The sequence below is a fragment of the Melitaea cinxia genome, chromosome Z (genome assembly GCF_905220565.1).
Source record: "Melitaea cinxia chromosome Z, ilMelCinx1.1, whole genome shotgun sequence".
Lineage (NCBI taxonomy): Eukaryota > Metazoa > Arthropoda > Insecta > Lepidoptera > Nymphalidae > Melitaea > Melitaea cinxia.
The window spans coordinates 6425603-6446062 of NC_059424.1; the positions used below are offsets into that span (position 1 = coordinate 6425603).

The 20460-nt window shown below is 30.5% G+C and overlaps 1 protein-coding gene and 1 long non-coding RNA gene across 2 annotated transcripts in view; one reads left to right on the forward strand and one right to left on the reverse strand.

Annotated features, from left to right (window-relative positions):
• The window catches only part of LOC123668366 (coiled-coil domain-containing protein CG32809), a 169589-nt gene that overhangs the window by 53088 nt on the left and 96041 nt on the right, over positions 1-20460 (reverse strand). The window contains exons 4-9 of the mRNA XM_045602099.1: positions 14902-15050; positions 14534-14635; positions 13793-13961; positions 12750-12948; positions 6968-7118; positions 4290-4367 (exon numbers count right to left, since the gene is read on the reverse strand). Coding sequence (XP_045458055.1) covers positions 4290-4367; positions 6968-7118; positions 12750-12948; positions 13793-13961; positions 14534-14635; positions 14902-15050 — 848 coding nt within the window. The remainder of the gene's footprint in view (positions 1-4289; positions 4368-6967; positions 7119-12749; positions 12949-13792; positions 13962-14533; positions 14636-14901; positions 15051-20460) is intronic.
• LOC123668370 lies at positions 9351-18589 on the forward strand. The gene is made up of 3 exons (XR_006745571.1): positions 9351-9456; positions 11820-11825; positions 18576-18589. It is a non-coding gene; the product is annotated as an uncharacterized LOC123668370 (long non-coding RNA).

The window sequence follows — 20460 nt, forward strand, 5'->3', positions numbered from 1 at the left end:
ACGAAAAAGTTACTTAAACTTAAAGGTACTTACGAATGAAAAATAATTCACCAAAAATTTGAATAAATTTATGAAGATAAACTTATGAATTTAGGAGATAATGTAAAATCGAAGGAAAAGACGCAGCAACGCGCTATGTGGCAATGGCAATGCAAGTCGCCCTATTTGCATGGTAATGGATTTAAAGCATTTTAGTACGTTTGTTCCTCAAATTAACCCGAATGAGACTGCCAGACACAGATCGTATAGTTACAAGAATTTTTTTTTTTTTATATCACTAGGTCGGCAAACAAGCGTACAGCTCACCTGGTGGTAAGCGATTACCGTAGCTTATAGACGCCTGCAACACCAGAAGCATCGCAAGCGCGTTGCCGACCCAATCCCCAATCCCTCCCAGGAGCTATATTAAATGAAATCTTCAAGATACGATCAGTGTACTCAAGTCAAGCAGTACAAACAAATAACAAGAGATCTAAGTAAATGGAGAATATCGGTACTATCCCGATATAAAGTGCTTAGCAAATATAACTTACCTTGTTACGCTTCAATACCTTTTGTTACAATTTACTAAAAGAAAATTTTCGAACTGATCTGGTGCGTTATTTTTTGTATACAACTTTTTCATAATATATTTATTTATTAAGGCCAAAAAACAATAGTCCGATAGATAAAAATAAACAAACATTTAATGAAACAACTTTTTTCGGATTTTATCGCGGTTTATTATTAACTTTTGATTCCCGACGTTTCGGATACTTTACAGCAACCATGGTCACCCGTCCTCCCGTCCGTCCGGAGTCCTCCCGTGACCATGGTTGCTGTAAAGTATCCGAAACGTCGGGAATCAAAAGTTAATAATAAACCGCGATAAAATCTGAAAAAAGTTGTTTCATTAAATGAGTAAAATTCGCGTAAACATTAGAAAACAATATATAAACAAACATTGTAAGTTAAACATATGTGTTATTGTTGAATCAACACCATTATCCTCAGATCACTCTCAATCTAAATGTAACACAGTAGTTGCAGCACAAAAGTATCAGATGAGAAGTAATTTTTAACTGAGGTAGGGCACAGCAGGAATATTCTGCTCAAAATCTGGAGCAGCCCGAGTGGGGTAGTACCTCGACCTTACAGAAGAATAAAATAAATATTTGAATAATAACAAAGAGCAAAGGCAAGCAAGGAAGATCAAGCAATTTTAAGTCTATTTTGGTTTATCCAGAAGAAACAATAAAAACTACAGGAACTAACTTTTTACAATTTGACAATTTGTCAGTCAGTCAGTCAGTTCAGCCTATTGCAGTCCACTGCTGGACATAGGCCTCCCCAAGTTCAATTGTATTGACAATTTGTACCGCTAAAAAATTTCTAATAGGTATAATTTATAGCGTTTAGCTCGCCTACAGTAAAGACTCAAAAAATATAAATTAATAAATTACATAGGGATGAGATAAAATTGATCAAGGTATAAATTGTGTACAGAATTTATTATTCATTATACGGTCACGTCAATTGCTAATTTTAATTAAAACAAACTCTTTCTGAAGTTACTTTCAGAGTTAGCTTAATTGCAAGGGTCTCTACGATCTCTACAACATTTATGTACAATATAACATTGACTTACATTCATTCATACTTTAACTGAATCACTATTGAGAAGTGCAATTCTATAAAAGTTTTCAACTTTCAACTATGTGACTAGACAGAATGCATATTAATTCTAGGGACATTTGAATGCGCACTAAATGAAAATTGTTGAGTTGTAAAAGTATAGTCAAAGAAGATAAAAAAATTAAAGGTTAAACTTTCAGTTGCATAACTCACACGCGTTTGCAAATAAGTACATATTGCATATATTACATCTACTTAGATATATATGTATCCGTCTGGTTAACACAACTGATGGCATTCTGATTATTATAGCGACTAAAAGATTTCACAATCGCAAAATAGATTCGAGTTATTAGTTTATTTTTGATAGTTTATATGAAAATTTAAACTAACGCATAATGTTGTTAAGCTTGAGTAGTTCATCACAATACATCTATAAACGTGTCGCGTGTTAAGAAACACTATATCTCATATAAATATCGTGCGTTTGCTATAACGATCGACGTTAACGACGTTATGGGTCATATAAATTTAAATAGAAACCATTTGGACCCTAGTTTCAGAATTAGTTCGATTTAACTCTGAAGTTAAGGTAAGAAAAATAGCAAAGCATCAGTTATAATTATTAACATTTCTCAAACATACGAGTTTTCTAACAAACGGTATTATTTTTTATTATTTTTTTTTTTAGGTTAAAGATGACAAAGAGTACAAAATTATATGTAAAAGTTTTAAGTTCTTTGATAGACATAATTTTATAACAAGTCAAGTCAAGGAATTAGTATTTGAGACTAAAATCGATGCGAAACGTTGAAAATTTCATTAGAAAGCTAAAAAGAACTACCTACTTACAAAAGGGTTAAAAATCCTTGACACCAAATCGATTGTAATACTTTTTAAACGACTTCTAAAAAAAGAGGAGGGTCTCAATTCGATTGTATTTTTTATGTACATATGTTAACTCAGAACTTTTGACTGGGTGGACCGATTTCGATATTTTTTTTTTTTATCAAAAGGTGTTACGTGTCATGAGATTCAATTTAAATTTATTTAATTGAGATCTGACAATTGTACTTTTTGAGTTATATCTAATCGTTGACCTACGTTGTATTATGCCGCATAACTTTTCACTGGGTTTACCGATTTAGATTATTTTTACTTTAATCAAAAGCTAATACTTGTCATGTAGTCAATTTGATAGAAATCTGATTACTACTTTTTGAGTAATCTTTGATAACGCGTATTTACTTGACTATTTTTTGTCACCTTAAGTTGTATTATATCTCGTAACTTTTTACGGGGTACACCGATTTTGATGTTTTTTTTAAAAAAACAAAAGCTAATACTTTCTTCTCACGTGGTCCCATTTAAATATGATCGAGATGAAATGAGTACTTTTTGAGTAATCTTTGATGACGCGTATTTATGAGACATTGACGAGACTGTCGCAACACCATCTATCTGATTCTGTAAAACTACTTCGGTTCGGAATATTGATCTACTATAACGCAATAAGCAATAACATTCACTAGAAGGCAGTAGTAGTTTATTCTGGAGAAATAATTTTGATGATTCTTGTTTTAATCAAAAGCTGATACTTGTGTTGTGATCTCACTTAAATGTGATCGAGATATGATGACTACTTTTCGAGTAATCTTTGATAACGCGGATTTACTTGAATATTTTGCGTCTACTTACGTAGTATTATTATTTGGCGATGTAATAATTACATTTAATTATTAAAGTCGTTTTTTTTTCGTTTGCGAGCAAACACAATTATTTTATTGCTATAATAGTTACTTGATCAAGGGACTTTAATAAAACCTTAAAAGTGACATAAAAACTAATTAAGCTTTTGTTTGAGACTGACTATTTGATTTGTACAATTTGTCTAAAGCACACAAATTTAACGCAATATCTGTCAAATAAATTCTTGGTAAAAGTCTAATTTCACATTGTTTTATTTACAGGCAAATTGATTACAAATTTTATTAATTTCTGTAATCTTTAAATTTATTGTTTTTTTTTTTTACCTTCTTATTAGAAACAATCGATGACGCATAAAATAAAATATATAAAATACAATAAACATGAAGAGATTTTCTTAAGAAGAAGATATAAAAGAATAATTGTGTTTGCTCGCAAACTAAAAAAACCAACTTCAATTACATAGACAAGTAATACAACGTAAGTAGACGAAAAAAATTAACTAACGCACTAGTTGTCAATACGGTTTTCGAGAGTTTCTTTCGATTTCTCGGGATCCTATCATCAGATCCTGGTTTCCTTATCATGGTAACACACTTGGGATATCTCCTTTCCAACATAAAAAGAATAATCAAAATCGGTTCATAAACGACGAAGTTATCCCCGAACTTACTTATACGGTCGAATTGGGTAACCTCCTCCTTTTTAGAAGTCGATTAAAAAATAGAATTGAGAGTTTCATAAATTCTTACTATCAAAGATGTAGTAACTTAGTCAATACTAACCAGTATTTTCCCAAAAGCATTTTTAATAAATCTCATGTAATTTAGCAAGCAATGTCAAAACATAATTTAAAATACATAACTTTTTTTTTAGAATCAACTACTCGTAGTATGACTGAGGAGTTTTTACTGTTAAATGTCAAAAGTTAACAAAGTTCAATAGAATTAATTATCTTCTTCACTTACCTTGTTCTTATTATGCACGTGTTGCGATTGCGAGTGGTAGTCGGAGTCGATTTCGGGTTCACTGAAGTAGTTTTGATCCTATAAAAAATTAAATCATTTTATAATCTTACACAAAGTCGATCAAATTATAAAATGTTGAAATAAACGTTTTAATAATAATGTATTTGCACAACGAGTGAAATCCTCAATAACGCTTACACGTCAAAGGTACAATAACATATATAAAATGTGTGCTCAAAGCCATTTGATAATAATTATAGACTAAGATTGAACTTAATGTTCTTAGGAATCAACAAAGAGATTAAGCTTGCATAAATCTTCTATGAAGTGTAATTATTTATGTCTCGCACTGCAGCTTTAATTATATTGCAATAACAAAGGCAGTATGTGGATATAATAAAAATTTAGATTATCAGAAATTTTACACTCTTGTTTTTCCCGCCACGTATATTATCTGACCCTTTATACATGGTTTATACATATTGGTTTGAGCTGTAGAAAAAAATGTTCTGGGGACCGCATTTTTGACACGGCTGATAAAATTGAAGTGTCTATCTGTGATTTCAAAATAACTATATTTTATCAAGTTCATATATTATTGTCTGTCTTTCTGTTTGTCCGGGCTAATCTTCGGAAAGACTGAACAGCTTTTTATGGGACTTTCACTAGAAGATAGAAGAGCTTGTGGAGCGACATATAGGCTACTTTTTATCTCAGGATTCCCGCGAAGTCGAGACCAACGCGGGAAAACTGTGTTTATCGCGCCCGAGTACCTAATGCTAAGATAGATATGAAATAAACGTAACGTTTTCTATTAAAAACAGCAATCCCAAAAGGTTTAAATTATAATAACAACAAAACAAATAACATAAAAATACTACCAACATGAAACGTTTTTAAATGTCTGTTTTTATGTCTGTACATTTGCCTCTGGAACGGCTAAAATAAGATAGAGGTCACATTGGAACATAAACTTTTCATACCATAATTCACACGAGATCAGGATTACACCGTTAAAAAAGGAATGCGTGTCCAGATAGAATCTCCCACGCGAACGAAGTCGCGGGTCAAGCTAGTGGTACATAAAACGCGTACAATTGTTTCTTTCATATACCGAAGACATATGAATTGTCTTTGATGAAAGCACCAGTTTAAGATGTACCAATGAGCGACTAAGACGCTATTCTTACCGTAAGCTAATAGGATATTAGAAAGCTCAGTTCTTGGAGTAAGTACTACGTTGTATCGCTTATTTTCTAAGATAAGAAACCTTCAAAGAAACCACGCTGAAATCGCCAGTCAGGCTGTGTGATATATCGGAAATTAGAAGTTTTAGATTAATGTCGTTATTAAGTTTGTTTAATAACCCAATAAGTGTTCTTGACTTTCTTTGATAGCGATAGAAAGGTTAATAGATAGCAGTGTTCAGAAAGACATAGATATATAATGGATTTCTATTAAAACTAAATAGACAGATCTTTTCAGTTGTAGGATATCTTAGTCTCAGAGTAACGTAAGTAACACATCACGTTCAATTAATTTTATATCCCCTTTTCAATCAATGGATTGAATCTAGATATTCGAAGTGTTATACGTTAAGAAGTAGTGAGAGTATGACTGTGCAATTAATGATAATACTTAATCAGAACAATCCTTTCATAGATCTAATTTTTTAAATTATATTTTCAATATAAAGTATACAAAAATAAAGTAGATAGTGATGATTAGAGCATTTTTTTTTTTTGTAAATTACTCTTTTTTTTTTATTCAGCATCATTACTTTTACTTTGCAGAGTCAGTATTTCGAAAACAATTTAAAAGGTAATGTGTTAGTACTAATGGAACGAAAACGAGATTAGAAAAACACTTTAAACAAAAGATTGACGGTAAACAAGTAGACAGCGTAATGTACTTTACTGAGCTGTCTGCGACAAGAACAGAATGTGACGATGCTCACTGAACATAAAATAGAAAACAAAAAATGAAATCGCTCTTATAAAGTTTCAGTCAGATAATGTAACAAAAATTACTTATTAAAGATTGAAAAAATAAATAAATAAATCCACGACATTTTTTTTAAATACCCAACAGATAAGTCTTAGGAACGCTAGAAGCAGGCCAGTAGTATTTAATTTTAAAGTAATATTCCTATGTTTTATTGTAGCTCGTAACACGCAAATTTTAAAATTTCAACCTTCGAAATATATACCTATATTCAGTTCAAAATCCCATATGTTATCATTCACAAAACTTTAATTTTAGGTGAGAACGCTACATAATTATACTTATAATATAACATAAGTAACATAATAAAAAATTCATTTAATTAAACTATGCATTGCTGTCAGAAGCGACAATATTATAAAACAATTAAAACGACGTGAACATGAAACATCACATATGTAAATATTATAATGTAACATATTGTTATGTTATATACACTCGCAAAACACGTCTGTAAATGTTTGAAAATAATGACCGCAACTATATACCAAACGCTAAGCACGATCTTATAACGTACGCCAAGGTGTATAATAACGTCGATATTTTTATAAATGCAAGAAATTAAAAAACAATGTTTTCCATTAGTATTGAATAATGAACAAACTTTAAAACGTTTTTGACAGGGAGAAATAAAATAAATGATGTCAAGTTAATGGTTATTGTAAAATACTTACAGGATCCCACGTAGCTGATGAGCAACTTGAACTTCCCGTCGGCATTGGAACTGAACCCACGCCCATGGCGCCCGGAAATACTCCGCCGCCAATATCTGTTGCCTCGAATAGACGGAGCACAGATCGGTCACGGATATCCCTCAAATGCGCCCTGAGTACAAAAAAAAACATGTATCATTTATAAATAATAATTAATGGCAAAATTTAGAATCGTTTTCGATACATATAAAGAGTTAGCGAGAAAACATGGAAAGTATAATTTAAAATACACGCAAAAATAAGGGTTTCACTAACGTTTTTAAATTTCACTTAGCATTATTAATTGTGACATTGATCCCTAGCTTTAGATTTTGGTAAAACCATTAGTGCTGTGTATTAATTACCTATTTGTAAAGTATCATTTATACATATAATAAAATGGTAGGAAAGTAAAAACTGTATATTGAATATTTTTTTAAAAGAATACTTGGGGTGTGATCTGCAATCGATACCGAAGTCAAAAATATAGTTTTTAGAATTTTTGTTTGTTTGTCTGTTTGTTTGTATGTATGTCCGGGATAAACTAAAAAGTACTGCATGGATTTACTTCAAATTTGGCACGAATATTATCAAGAAGTCGGGTCAACATACAGGCTACAAATTATCACGCTATCACCTACGGGGAACGAGCACTGAACCTTTATTTCTTCAACGCATTCTGTAACAACGTGTAATCTAACGACGCATATTTGAATGTTGTTGTTATTATGTTAATAACCATGTCATAAGCTAGCTTCACACTATAAATAAAGACATTCTGTAGTATATTTAGTATCAGCATTGCACCCGTGCGAAGCCGGGCGGGTCGCTAGTATAATGTATATAACTATACGTATACTATACTATATGTCAATTATTTAGTTATTATAATAATACGAGAAAAAACGTTTATAAAAACTTTAGGTATATTAAATAGGCTACTTGTACCGTAAATGTTCAAATTCATTTTTAGCTTAGTCCTAAACTTTTCGATTTTACGACAGCTGAATAAAAAATTCAGAGAACGGTTTCGAATAGGACTAATTTAAAAGTATTCGAAACTAGCCAATTTGTTAAAGTTTACGTGGATTTAATTTGATGTTTTATGTTAAGATTTGTTTTTACTTAATGCATAATAACAGTTTTGAAGTGCGTCTAATTAACATGATATAGCGTATCACATGATTAGTGTATAGATACGAAACTAATATTTTGAAATTCTTATGAATACGAGTTTCGGTAAACAAATTATGCATTTACAATAATTATCAAAGTTGCTGATAAAATAAAATTTCAAACACTACACACTATTATGCTGTATTTTAATAGACTATACATTTTCTAGGCTTTTCCTCTTCTTCTTCTTTCAAGTAAATTAGTTCGAGTTAAAAATTCCGAATAAATTAATATCATTTCCTGATAACTTAATTTAAAAAAAATTGGGACAAATATTATTTCCTGTTTATATACCGTGTTAAAAAAGTTCTAACATGGAAAGTTTTGAAGGAGCGTGGGTTTTTAAGTACCTACGAGAGTTGAGGGGTTGCTTAGAGCACGGCAACGATATAGAGTACATATATGACAGAATTGCGTAACTAATTAAAACATTTTTACCGAATATTGAGATTACACTACTAATAAAGTATTATTTTGGCACTTTCAAGCTGTAGGTACAAAAAATAATAATTTTAAAAGAGACTTTTAAGATATATTTTCAAATTAGATCTATATACTAAGATATACAACTACATATAGTGATAAAATAATGCTATGTTATGATAGGAGAATATTTCTACATCTGTAACTGTACTCCGCAGAATAATTAAAGTAAATTTGTGAAAAAAAAACTACATGCTTAAGATAAGAAAGAGTAATTCTAAGACAATACGTAATATAATATGTTTTATGTAATCTATAACTTAATAAGCTAAATTAAAGTTAGACATCTAAGAAAATCAACATATTAAATTAAATACCGTACCTCTATATCGAATTGTAATGTATATATGTCTAATTGTTATTACTAGGATAATTATTTTAGTTTTTATGGTAAATTTAGAGCCAATTTTACAATAAATAGTTGGATACCTTCATCTCAGCGTACATTTTTTATTTGAGAAAAAAATAGGTGTGAGAAAGATATTTAATTGAATGCGAGACATTATTTTTGGAAAAAATATACAGTACGCAAAAAACGCAACGCGCAATAAGCTCACACGCAAAAAAAAAAACACATTGAAAAGAATATATTATACCTAACCTTTTAGATTTAATTCTCATATCACAATGTTAGTTACAATAGGTACCTACTCCTCCGAAACGGCTGGACCGATTTTTATAAAATTCTGTGTGCAAATCGGGTAGGTCTGAGAATCGGACAGCATCTATTTTTCATTCCCATAAGTTATAAGGGGGAGAAATTATGGGGGTTAATACCATATATGGCAACACAAAGTTTGCGGTGTCAGCTAGTACTATATTATATTATACCTAAACAAAAATCTTCTAAAAATATATTTCTTTTTGTTTTTAATTTAATATTTAATAAGTCTAAGAATAGTTGAAAGCAAGCTGAAGTTTATACAAATTAATATTTGAACACACAAATGCACTAAACTTTTAACAATTGTGATACGAATAAGAGACCTGCGATAAGCAAATCGTTCAAATCAATTTTCGCGAATGTCTGTATTTTTATGTATCGTTTAAAAAAATTAACGATAATTTATTAATTTACTAAAAAAGGCAGGATAAAAAACAACCTGCTAACATCATAAATCATAACTTAATTTAGAAACGTCGGAACTCTTAAAGTGGTGAATGACTTGAATATTAAATTAAACAAATAAAAGTAATTCAAAAGGACAGAATAAAATATGACACAATTAAAACAAATCATTATCTTTTTAAAATATTATGTAATAGAAAAGGTTATAACCGTAACGTTAAAGAGAGTATTTAATAAATCAGAATATAAAATAAAAAAAAAATCTAGACTGCTTCAAAGAATGTTTGAACATTATATTTTATTTTATTAGAGTTATTATTAATTAAATTAGACAATTACCCTTACGATTTTTTTTTAAATTCCAAACGAAGACTAATTAACTTTTTTTAAATTGATTTTTATGAAATTCTACTTACAGGCATCGTTCGTCATGTATATGAATTATGCCTTCCTTACGCTTCATCTTCCGGGTCGGAATCGGAGAGTTTAAGCAACTCACACAAAGTGAACAAATTTTCCCGCGCGAATCCAGCCTGAGAGGAGCTGCGTCGCGAAATTCTGAAGTGAAACTGTGATTCGTGGGGATGTTGACTACCGCGCAAGGGCGGGAACGCCCCCTTTAAGCGGAATTAAATAAAATACATATATTTTCAGCATAAACCGATATCGAATTAAGTTTTTTTTTTTTCACTTTATCACTGATATTGAATTTGTATATTTATATAATTCAATTATTATCTTTGATTTAGAATTTTCTATAACGATATTTAGAAACCTAAATGAGTATTTAGTTAAAATAAAAGTTACGACTTTTTAAATTTAAGACCGTATAAATATCTATTTTCTTACTCAACATCAATATTTAAAGGATTAATATCTTAAAATGATTTTTATACCATATTAACTCACCACCTTTAACTAACAATAAGTACCAAAATTTATATCCCCAGTCTTACCGGTGGTACCGTAATCTAGCGATGCCTATCAGTCAGATATCAGTTTTATTTGATATATTTCAAAGAAAATGTATGACATAGGTACGAGTAGTTATTGATTTCAATAAATATAATAAAGACATGATTCGTAGCATCATATTGATACCATAATTAATATTAACGTATATTATTTTCTGTTTGGCCTAAATATACCCTTGTATTAAATTTTACTTTTGTTCCAGCGTCTGGACATAGGCTCATATTTTATCTAATAATAACTCGCAACCTTGTCATAGCACCGTCACAGCGGCTTTTCACCTGAAAAGCAGGAGATATTCTGATAAACCTATTACTGAGATTTCTTACTTAACTTCATTAAGTGCAGCTTCAAACCTAATAGAAACTAATCTGAACTGAAATAGCCTGCAAATATCACTCCGCTAAGTGTCTCATCTCCTGTACAGGAGAATATTTCAGGTTAATCCGCCAAGCTGTGCCATTGCAAGTAGTCATAGACTATTATTAGGTTTATCTCTAATTAAGCACTGTGCGAATTTAAATTATACATTCTCGACGAAGATTATAATAACTATCAATAATAAATATATAAAAATATTCGTGTATACATATATATGAATCAAAGGTATCAATCGGTTGTTACTTATAACACAAGTATTAAGTTGCTTGCCGTACGAACAGACGACCGTGTGTGTATGTTATAAATATTTATTATTTATTTAATGAATCAATACATAAATTACATAATCTTGATACCGTAACTAATCAGATAATATATAATAACGAGGTCAGAACTTCGTATCGCGTCTCTTTCTAAACTGGTCACCCTTACGAAAATTAGTTTATTCAGAAAAATATGATGTTATTACGAACTGTGCGGCGTACTACCGTGCGCTTTAAGGCGTTTTTTAAAGCTCGAGTCAAAAATACTACCCACGCTTCTGTCAATCACTGTCGTTTTTCGTTTTGTTGCTGTTAATTGGTTGAAAAATTGTGTAATATGCCAACGCAATTTATTTACCTCATATTTGAAATATTTATCATTACCAAATTGATGAAATTTTTTGGCCACGTTTTTATTTAAATGTATTTTTTTAGGAAATTAGCTGTCTTTTTCTGAATAAATTAAAAAAATAGATCTTCTCTCAGTCAGGTAATTGTTTACACCGGTATATTTTATATTTAACAAAAGCAAACAATAGTAAACATTGTGTTCAACAAGAAGCGAAAGGAGCTTGTATCTCCTACCTTCACGTCTTTATAAAGTAAGTGTTTCAAGTAAAGTATTTGAATCTAAAACAACAAAGCTGAAACAAAAAAGCTGTCTCTTTTCAACCATCATCGAACGAAAATATTTAAAGACCTTCGTTTAACCAATGGTATTAATATGATTTCAGTTAAACGCATATTCGTAAACGGGTGCTCTATTTAAACCTCAATTATGTTTGCGTTCGATGAGATTGGAATTAATGCAAAAACTCTTACTCTATATTTCTCTCGTTTTCGATGACATATGTCAGTCCTTAGATTTCATATGATAGTAAATATCGGAGTGAAACTCGTAAACATATTAATATGTTCTTTTCTAACAAACTGATAGGTACATAGCTTACATTGAATTATCAATATAATATATATGTATTAATGACTAGCTTTTCGTCTGCGGACGTGGATATCACGAATTTGGCTGTTCTCTTTAAATATAGTTCTGTTAAAATGTAACCTACGTCACTTATTGATATAACTCTCCTGCTGAAGTAATTTAAATACAATAAAAAACAAATAATTCATTTTTAAAAATTAGTATAAAAATATAAATGTAATAATAAGAAAGTGTTTAACTACACTATACCGGTTTCCTAACAAAGTAATTTCTAAACTGTGTAACTGTGCGTGTGTGTATTTATTTTAAAATACTGAAATAGTATTACGTAAATACGTTTCAGACTGAAAACCAAACGAAGGTGTTATTTTCATATAAAGCTACTAGTGAATTACTTGAAATAATAATGATTTAGCTTAGACATTTTAGGTCCTTACATATGTAATTAAATACAATAAAAATAATTTAATCAACATTTACCTTACGTCCTCCAGTTCGTAAAACATGTCCTTTGTATTTTCATGAATATATATTTTAACGTTTTCACTGTCCATGTACTGCATTGTCAGCTGTTTTGGGAAGCTTCGGACGAACAGTGCCTTCACGGTGTCTATCGATGTTATTTCGTTCGGCAACAGAGCTCGCTTAGTCTCATTCCTGTACTGGAGGAATACGAGACCTGGACGAAGTATTGACCATATTAGCACAATAGTATAATGAAGGAATAGATAAAGAATAAAATATTAGCATAACATAAAAGGCAATTTTAAAAATTTGATTATTCTAAATTTAAATTATTCGAACGAAAATTTTCAGATGCTCTTGTTGTAATTCCTTTTAAACCAAGTCTAACATAATTTTGACTCCTTATTAATATCATAAGTTTATCTCTTACTTACAAAAGATATTTCTTTCAAATTTTATCGTAAGTCGAATTGTGAAAAGGTGGGTTTGACTAATTGTAAACAATAACTTCCGGCTTGCTTTACAACATTTTTAAAAACACTAACATTTTTAAATGCAATTAACTCATTCAACCATTTATTACATTAGTTGAGCAATAGATTTTTACAGATTCTGATAAATTCACTTTCGATATATAGCTAAATTAGAAATATTCCTTCGTAGGTACTCTTAGTTCGGCTTTTAAATGACAAACTAAATGAAATTATTGAAATGCTTGAGCATTGAATCTTGTCATAGAAAATTTAATTACGAGACTTGAATTTCAGTTGTTTGTAGAATAGAAAATTTGATTTGATAGGATTTAATAGAAATTTATTTTAATAATCTAATATATATATCATTCTCGTGTCGCGGTGTTCGTTACCAAGCTCCTCTGAAATGACTAGACCGTTTTGTATGAAATTTTGTGTGCTTATTGTGATGACTGATCAGCTAACATCTATTTTTTCATATCCCTAAGTGAAAGGGGGATTAAGGGGGTTTATAACATATCTGGGAAAACAACGTTTGTCGGATCAGCTACTATTGCAGTAAATTGATCTTATGGAGCAACATGCCAAGCGGTCTTTCGAGCGTCTTTGAAGGTGTTCTGACGACAGGTAGAGAGGAACGCTGCTTGCCACCTCGCCGGAACCCCGTTGACGAAGTCTCGACTTCAGACATAACACCCGGGTCGTCATCAAAGAGCAAGCCATTGCTCGTAGGTGGATAGCGAGGGAGAGGAGGCTGAAAACAAAAAAAAAATGAGAATAATCTAATTTTATACATTTTTAAACTACTTTTACGCCTACAGCATTTATTACATTGTTGGCGTAAAAGTAGTATAGAAACAGTCGCATAAGCAATACATGTACATATTAGATGTTTCGTAATTAGTATTATTTAACTTCACTTGTGTATAAGCGTATAATTGATTACTTATAAATGTTGATATTGCCGATATTACCATAGCAGTATGGTTTTAACGTTGACTGTTATCGATAGATATATACTTTCAGTAAGACAGCCGCTGGTCGCTTGCCGCAAGCCATAGCATATAAAGTAGAAAAAAAAGATGGATATAGCTTAGTGTAAGTAGCCAAATAGTTAATTTGTAAGAACTAATCTATAAAAATAAACTCGTAAGTGCAATATTACTATACGAATATGTAGCTTTACGAAATTATTTGAATTTTAGGCTGCATTACAGAAGATTAGATATTAATAAAGATATATTTGTGTGAAGATATATTAGTATAGGTTTATTTATGTGAAGAGAAGTTAGCATGAACATGTACCCCATCTAAATATATGTGTACCTTTCTTAAACGAGGATCTATAGTTCTTTGCTTCATTTCGTGATATTTATTAATAGTGGTATACCCTGGCTTGATAACCGGCATCCGCGCGACACTTTGTTGCTGAAGTTGTAGCGAAGAAATAATAAGGATACATAATCATAAAATAATTTCATAAATTAACAGTAAAAACAAAGAACAAACTGCTTTTTAAATAGTTAATAGAATTGTAAAATGGATAACAAAAAAATAACAAAAACAATTTTACGAAACAACTTAATTAGCTTCTATCTCTAAATATTTTAATGAGTTGTTTTTTCTACAAATCAATAAGAAAAGAACTATATAATTAGATTTACAACCAATTATTTTATTTGAATGAATCATACCTCGATATCAATCGTACTGATATGTCCGGGATGATGTTGATGCATATAGATGTTGTGGTTGCCTGCGAGTGTGTGTCGTCTGGGGTCGTCTCGACGGGAGGGTCTACCTCGTGTAGGGCCGCGACTTGCTTCCCCGTCCGACAGACCACCTGTCCGATACAGTAAATTAAAACATTATTATTTCATTTTTCATGTTTAATATCTCAATAACTATTTCTTTTTAAGTTACCAATGCATTTGCTACTGTTTTAATTCAATGCCGTGTTTAATGATGGACGAACGTCAATTAAAAAATTAAATTTTAATAATTTTAAATGTTATTCTTTTGATTAGTGAAAACCTGTATTAATATTAAGCTCAATAGACAGGGAGAAGATTTACTCTTTAGCTACCGACCCTGAATCAACCACCTTACCACCTTACTCCATTTACTGCACTGTTCAAACAACGACGATTAATATTATAGCGTTTCGGAATTGTTGCGTGGTAACACAGCGTGTGTTGTGTTTGTCCTTTAAATGGTGAGAAGTGAAACACTATATACTATTTCGTATATACATACTAACTTGCCAAATCTATTGGAGGCGTTAAGACAACTTTGCACCAGATTATTCATTTTAAGTTCAACCTGTGATCTGTATCCCAAAGATAACATGACAGAAATTTTCCTTTAATTGCGAATGTCCAGAAGTAGTTCTGATTAGCTACAACCAAGTTTATTAAAGTTTCCGTATTTTTAATATTATTATTACATAGTATAAAAACAAAGTCGCTTCCCGCTGTCTGTATGTTTAGATCTTTAAAACTACGCAACGGATTTTAATGCTGTTTTCTTTAGTAAATAGAGTGATTCCAGAGGAAGGTTTATATGTATAATACATTCATGATGTGGTAGAGAAACACTGATATTTTTTGCAACCGTGCGTAGCCGGGGCGGGTCGCTAGTGTATTAATAAAATGTTAATACAGCGTTATTGTGAGTCATTTTAAAATGGACCAAAACTTTTTTTTCTTTCTGTCAATTAGCAACAATTAACAGTCAATATTAATTTTTTATTTCTGAGTTTAACGGCTGAGCTAATACTTCTATAGAAAATAGTAAAAAAAAATTGTTCTATTTTTTATTACTATTCAGTTGTTTTAAGTAACACTTTAGTTGACATGTTTCATGTCTACAGCTGTTTAGGCTTTCTTCAATCGCCCAGCAATGTCTCTACGATCGGTCTTGCGTTTTGTTTACAGGTTTCCGGTATATTTGTGTATGTATTTATTAGGTATGTCTATGGTATAATATGTACATATATGACATTATATTATTATGTATATTATATTAAGGCAACCGATAAGGTGTACCTAGTAGAGACCAAGGTTTTTTCAATACCAACGAACGAACGGTGGTTTAATTCATGCTTGAAAAGAATATTTGTTGCTATACCCGATAATACAAAAATAAGGTATTATTTTTGTGAGGTAAATTCAGGACTAGTGTCTCAAACTTGTCCTCGTTGTTGAGGTTCAAATCAAAAAATGTACAAATATATAGAATTAAAAAAAATTAAGCTTCTCTACGTAATGCATTTCAGTGACAAACCACTACTATGTTTACCGTGATCTAATATTTCAATAATTTAGTTTTATTAAAAATAAATAGTTTAAATTTATTAAAAATGATTTTAATTTGTATTTTATTTTTACTAAGCTGTTATTTCATATTTTATAATGTGGAGAAAAACGCGCTAGAGATATTTCTGTGATTGGTCGTTCTCTATAATGCGACTGAGCATGCGCAATGATAACCAATATAAAAGAGCTCTGAACCAGTTTGTTTCTAATAGATTCTAGGTTCATCGTTATTGTTCCTCTCGTTACCATGGCTACCTTTACTTGGAAATATGGAGGGTATTCAAGAGGAAAACATATAACGATGTTTTTATACAAAAAAGTTGTAATATCATTCAGTTAAATAACAATCAATTACTTTACGTGAGTAATACATACGAGAGAGTTGCATATGAAAATAGTTTCAATTCCACAAGGCTGTTATTTTACACAGGGAAACTAAATAAAGGACTAGTGTAACTTCTACTCTTACTAAAGTGGTATTGTATTGCATTTATGCAATTTTATTATAATACTAGCTGTGCACGCGACTTCGCCCGCGTGGAATTTAACAAATTTTTACTTTTCAGTTCGTAGAGTTATAAAATAAATAAATTTCTAAAATAAAAGTAGCCTATGTTACTCCTTACTACATCAGCTACCTGCGAGTGAAAGTCCCGTCAAAATCGGTCCAGCCGTTTCAGAGATTAGCCAGAACAAGCAGATAGACAGACAAAAATTGTAAAAAATGTTATTTCGGTATAACCTATACCTATAAATCCATATGCATTTAGTAAACAACGGCGATTTTTATATTACAAACAGACACTCCAATTTTTTTTATTTGTATAGATATGGAGAAGGAGTGAAGAATGCTAATATATTTTTCAATTGTGCATAAAAATACATTAAATCAATCAAATAAAAAACACTACATACACTAACTACCATGTATTTGACACACACGCATATACACTCTTTTTTTCTAACTTATAATTTAATTTATATTGATCGAATTTCGACCACTAACGTTTTTAACTGTGTTAAAAAAAGTAAGTGTATATACAAAACAACTTAGTTCCGAATTTTTTAACAAATATTTATAGAGGAATAACTACTCTTTGATCGTGATCTTTTCCGCGTGTCATTGTCCTGACAGTTAATCTGCTTTTGATTAGTCACAGCCTCTCTAACTGCGAACGACCCATAAAACTTTTTGATGAAATATATAATTTCCAATTACGCATTTTAAAACACATAGTCTCGCCAATCTGCCAGGCATACATGTAGTACCCGAACTGCTGATTTTCTATTACCTAGACTTATAAATAAAATGAAACACAAAATAAGGGACTCACTAAATAAAATAAAAACTCAAATCGCATAACAAAGTTATTGATTCTGGGCGTGCTGGACGGTAGCAAGCGTAGGTACAATATTGTAACCTCAGTATACATATATACTAAGGTATAAGCCTCTGTGGTTTTTGTTGTACTGTATTGTCAATTATATTTATTGAGACTTTTAATGGTAATTAATAAACGATAGTGATAAATAATATGTAAATACTGTAAGTAAATTGATACACGTTTCTCGTAAAGTTCGACTTTTAATACGAATTTTATTGAATGACTAGCTGTGCCCGCGACTTTGTCCGCGTGGAATTTAACAAAATAATTATTGTTCAGTTCGCAGAGTTATAAAATAAAAAAAATAAAAGTAGCCTAAGTTACTCCTTATTACATCAGCTATCTAGCAGAGAAAGTCCTGTCAAAATCGGTTCAGCCGTTCCGGAGATTAGCCGGAACAAACAGACAGACTGATAAAAATTATAAAAAATATTATTTTGATACGTGTAGCGTATGAATATATATGAATTTAGTTAAAAGTGGTTAATTATAATATAATATAGATTGTAGTTGACAGTAAAAAATATACTTAACATAAAGATTAACTTTCAATTTTTTTTATAATAATTATTTTCTTTTAATATTTAATGCATCATTATTCATTCATTAATTGCAAATAATTGCAATATTATAGAATTGGGAATCGAAATTTGTATTATTGAACAGGTAATAAAAATCTAAAAAATACGTTGAGAATAATATGGTTGTGCATGTGAATAAGTCGTGTAAGTCGTAGAGATTCAAAAAGTTTTGAAAATAAACTAATTCAGAATTATATCCATAGCTTTATAAAATTAACATTCTTTGCATTATGCAATAAATAAATACAACGTTGTGGAGCTGGTATCGGATTTAAAATATTAGATGTTAATGAAAAGAACCAGCAAGAAATATGCTTTTAAAAGTTGTCGAATATATAGAACGACGAATTCTTATTTTTCCCAAGTAAGAATAACAGTTATTTTTTGTATAAATACTATGTTTTAACCTAAATAACAAAAAACACTTATTATTTATATATAAATAAATAAATATTGCCTTTGTTTCGTTTAATAACGCTCAAAAAATTTCAATGATGAACAAAAAAAAATTACCGTAAATAATTTTAACAACGGGTTTACTCGGAATTTGAGTGTCTTAATTTCTTGCTTTATTAAATTCAAGCGTTGTGAGTTTAAGAGACCTTCTTCAAAAGATACTAGATTTAATTAGATAGTTTAATTAACTATTAATTATTATCTTTGATATTCATCATAATTCTACAATGTTCATCGTTATTTTAAAACAATAAAACCCATTAAAGCTATAGATTCATAATCTTTGTGTACTATATATTCGCAATCAATATATTTAGTATATAATTAATCAATAATATTTAGAACAAGAACGGAAATTGTTTTGTGACTATCAAGTAGGTATTAAGCAGCAACGCTTTACACTCAACGGCCCTCAGTAGGAATTTCTCCTGTGTCGCGGGTCCGGAAATACACTACACAAGCACGAACGCCCACGACTTTTTAAATATCTATGTACAGGTCTTAATAAAAATAAAATTAATCATTTTTTTTTTAATTTGACATGTATTTAATACACATATACTTTTCACAAAAACAAATTAAAATTACCTTTTTGTGTCATTAAGTAAAAAAACTATATAAGACTGATGAAGTAGAGCTGGTTGTGCAGTAAGTAAAGCACTTTATTTGGTTACATCGTGCAGCGAAAATTGTTTATGGAAATAGTCCAAAAAAAATAGACATAGGGTATAGTATATCGACGGCCATTCAAAGCGAGGATTTTTAATCAAAGCGTGGTGACTATGTGCACAGTGCAACACACATGAGTTCACGCCTGAGTTTTGGCGCGAACTTGTTGACGCCTACGTCCCGTAGCGTGCATTTCATATAGGCAAAAAGGCACTGTCTACCCTGGCATGTTACTAAAAATGATATATAAAACATCAACATTACAATTATTTTTGAATACATATTTTTGAAAAAGACAAATCATAATGCAATTTTAACATTATATAATCCTACAATTTTATAAAAATATTGTGTTTTTAACATTGGTCGGTTTAACAACGAAATTAGGCACTGCCTAAGAATAACCTATCAAATTAAATTGTCTTGAATTCGATACCGTTTGTATTAATAATTATGATTTTTGACACGGTCACGTAATCGCAACATTCCACAGAGTAATATTATGACAATTCACTTTTAATTTTTCGTTTGTGCGTTCTTGTTATTAGTGAAAATATTAATATTTTATAGTGATGAAAAAAATAGGCTGAAGTGGTGGTAGTGGTGGATGTAAGTATGTGTGTGCATGAATGAGTGTGTGTATGTATAGATAAAAAATAAAATAAAAAATTATAAAAAAATATTTACACAATAAATTTCCTTCAGCGTCGGTCCACGTCCTAACATTACTCGGTAGTTACAGGACTGTCGATTTGTATTTCGAATAATAAATCGCCTGTTGTATTATAATGCCTGATGTTCGACACAAGGCAGAGGCATTTTAGAGCCCGTGGGTGTAAATTAAA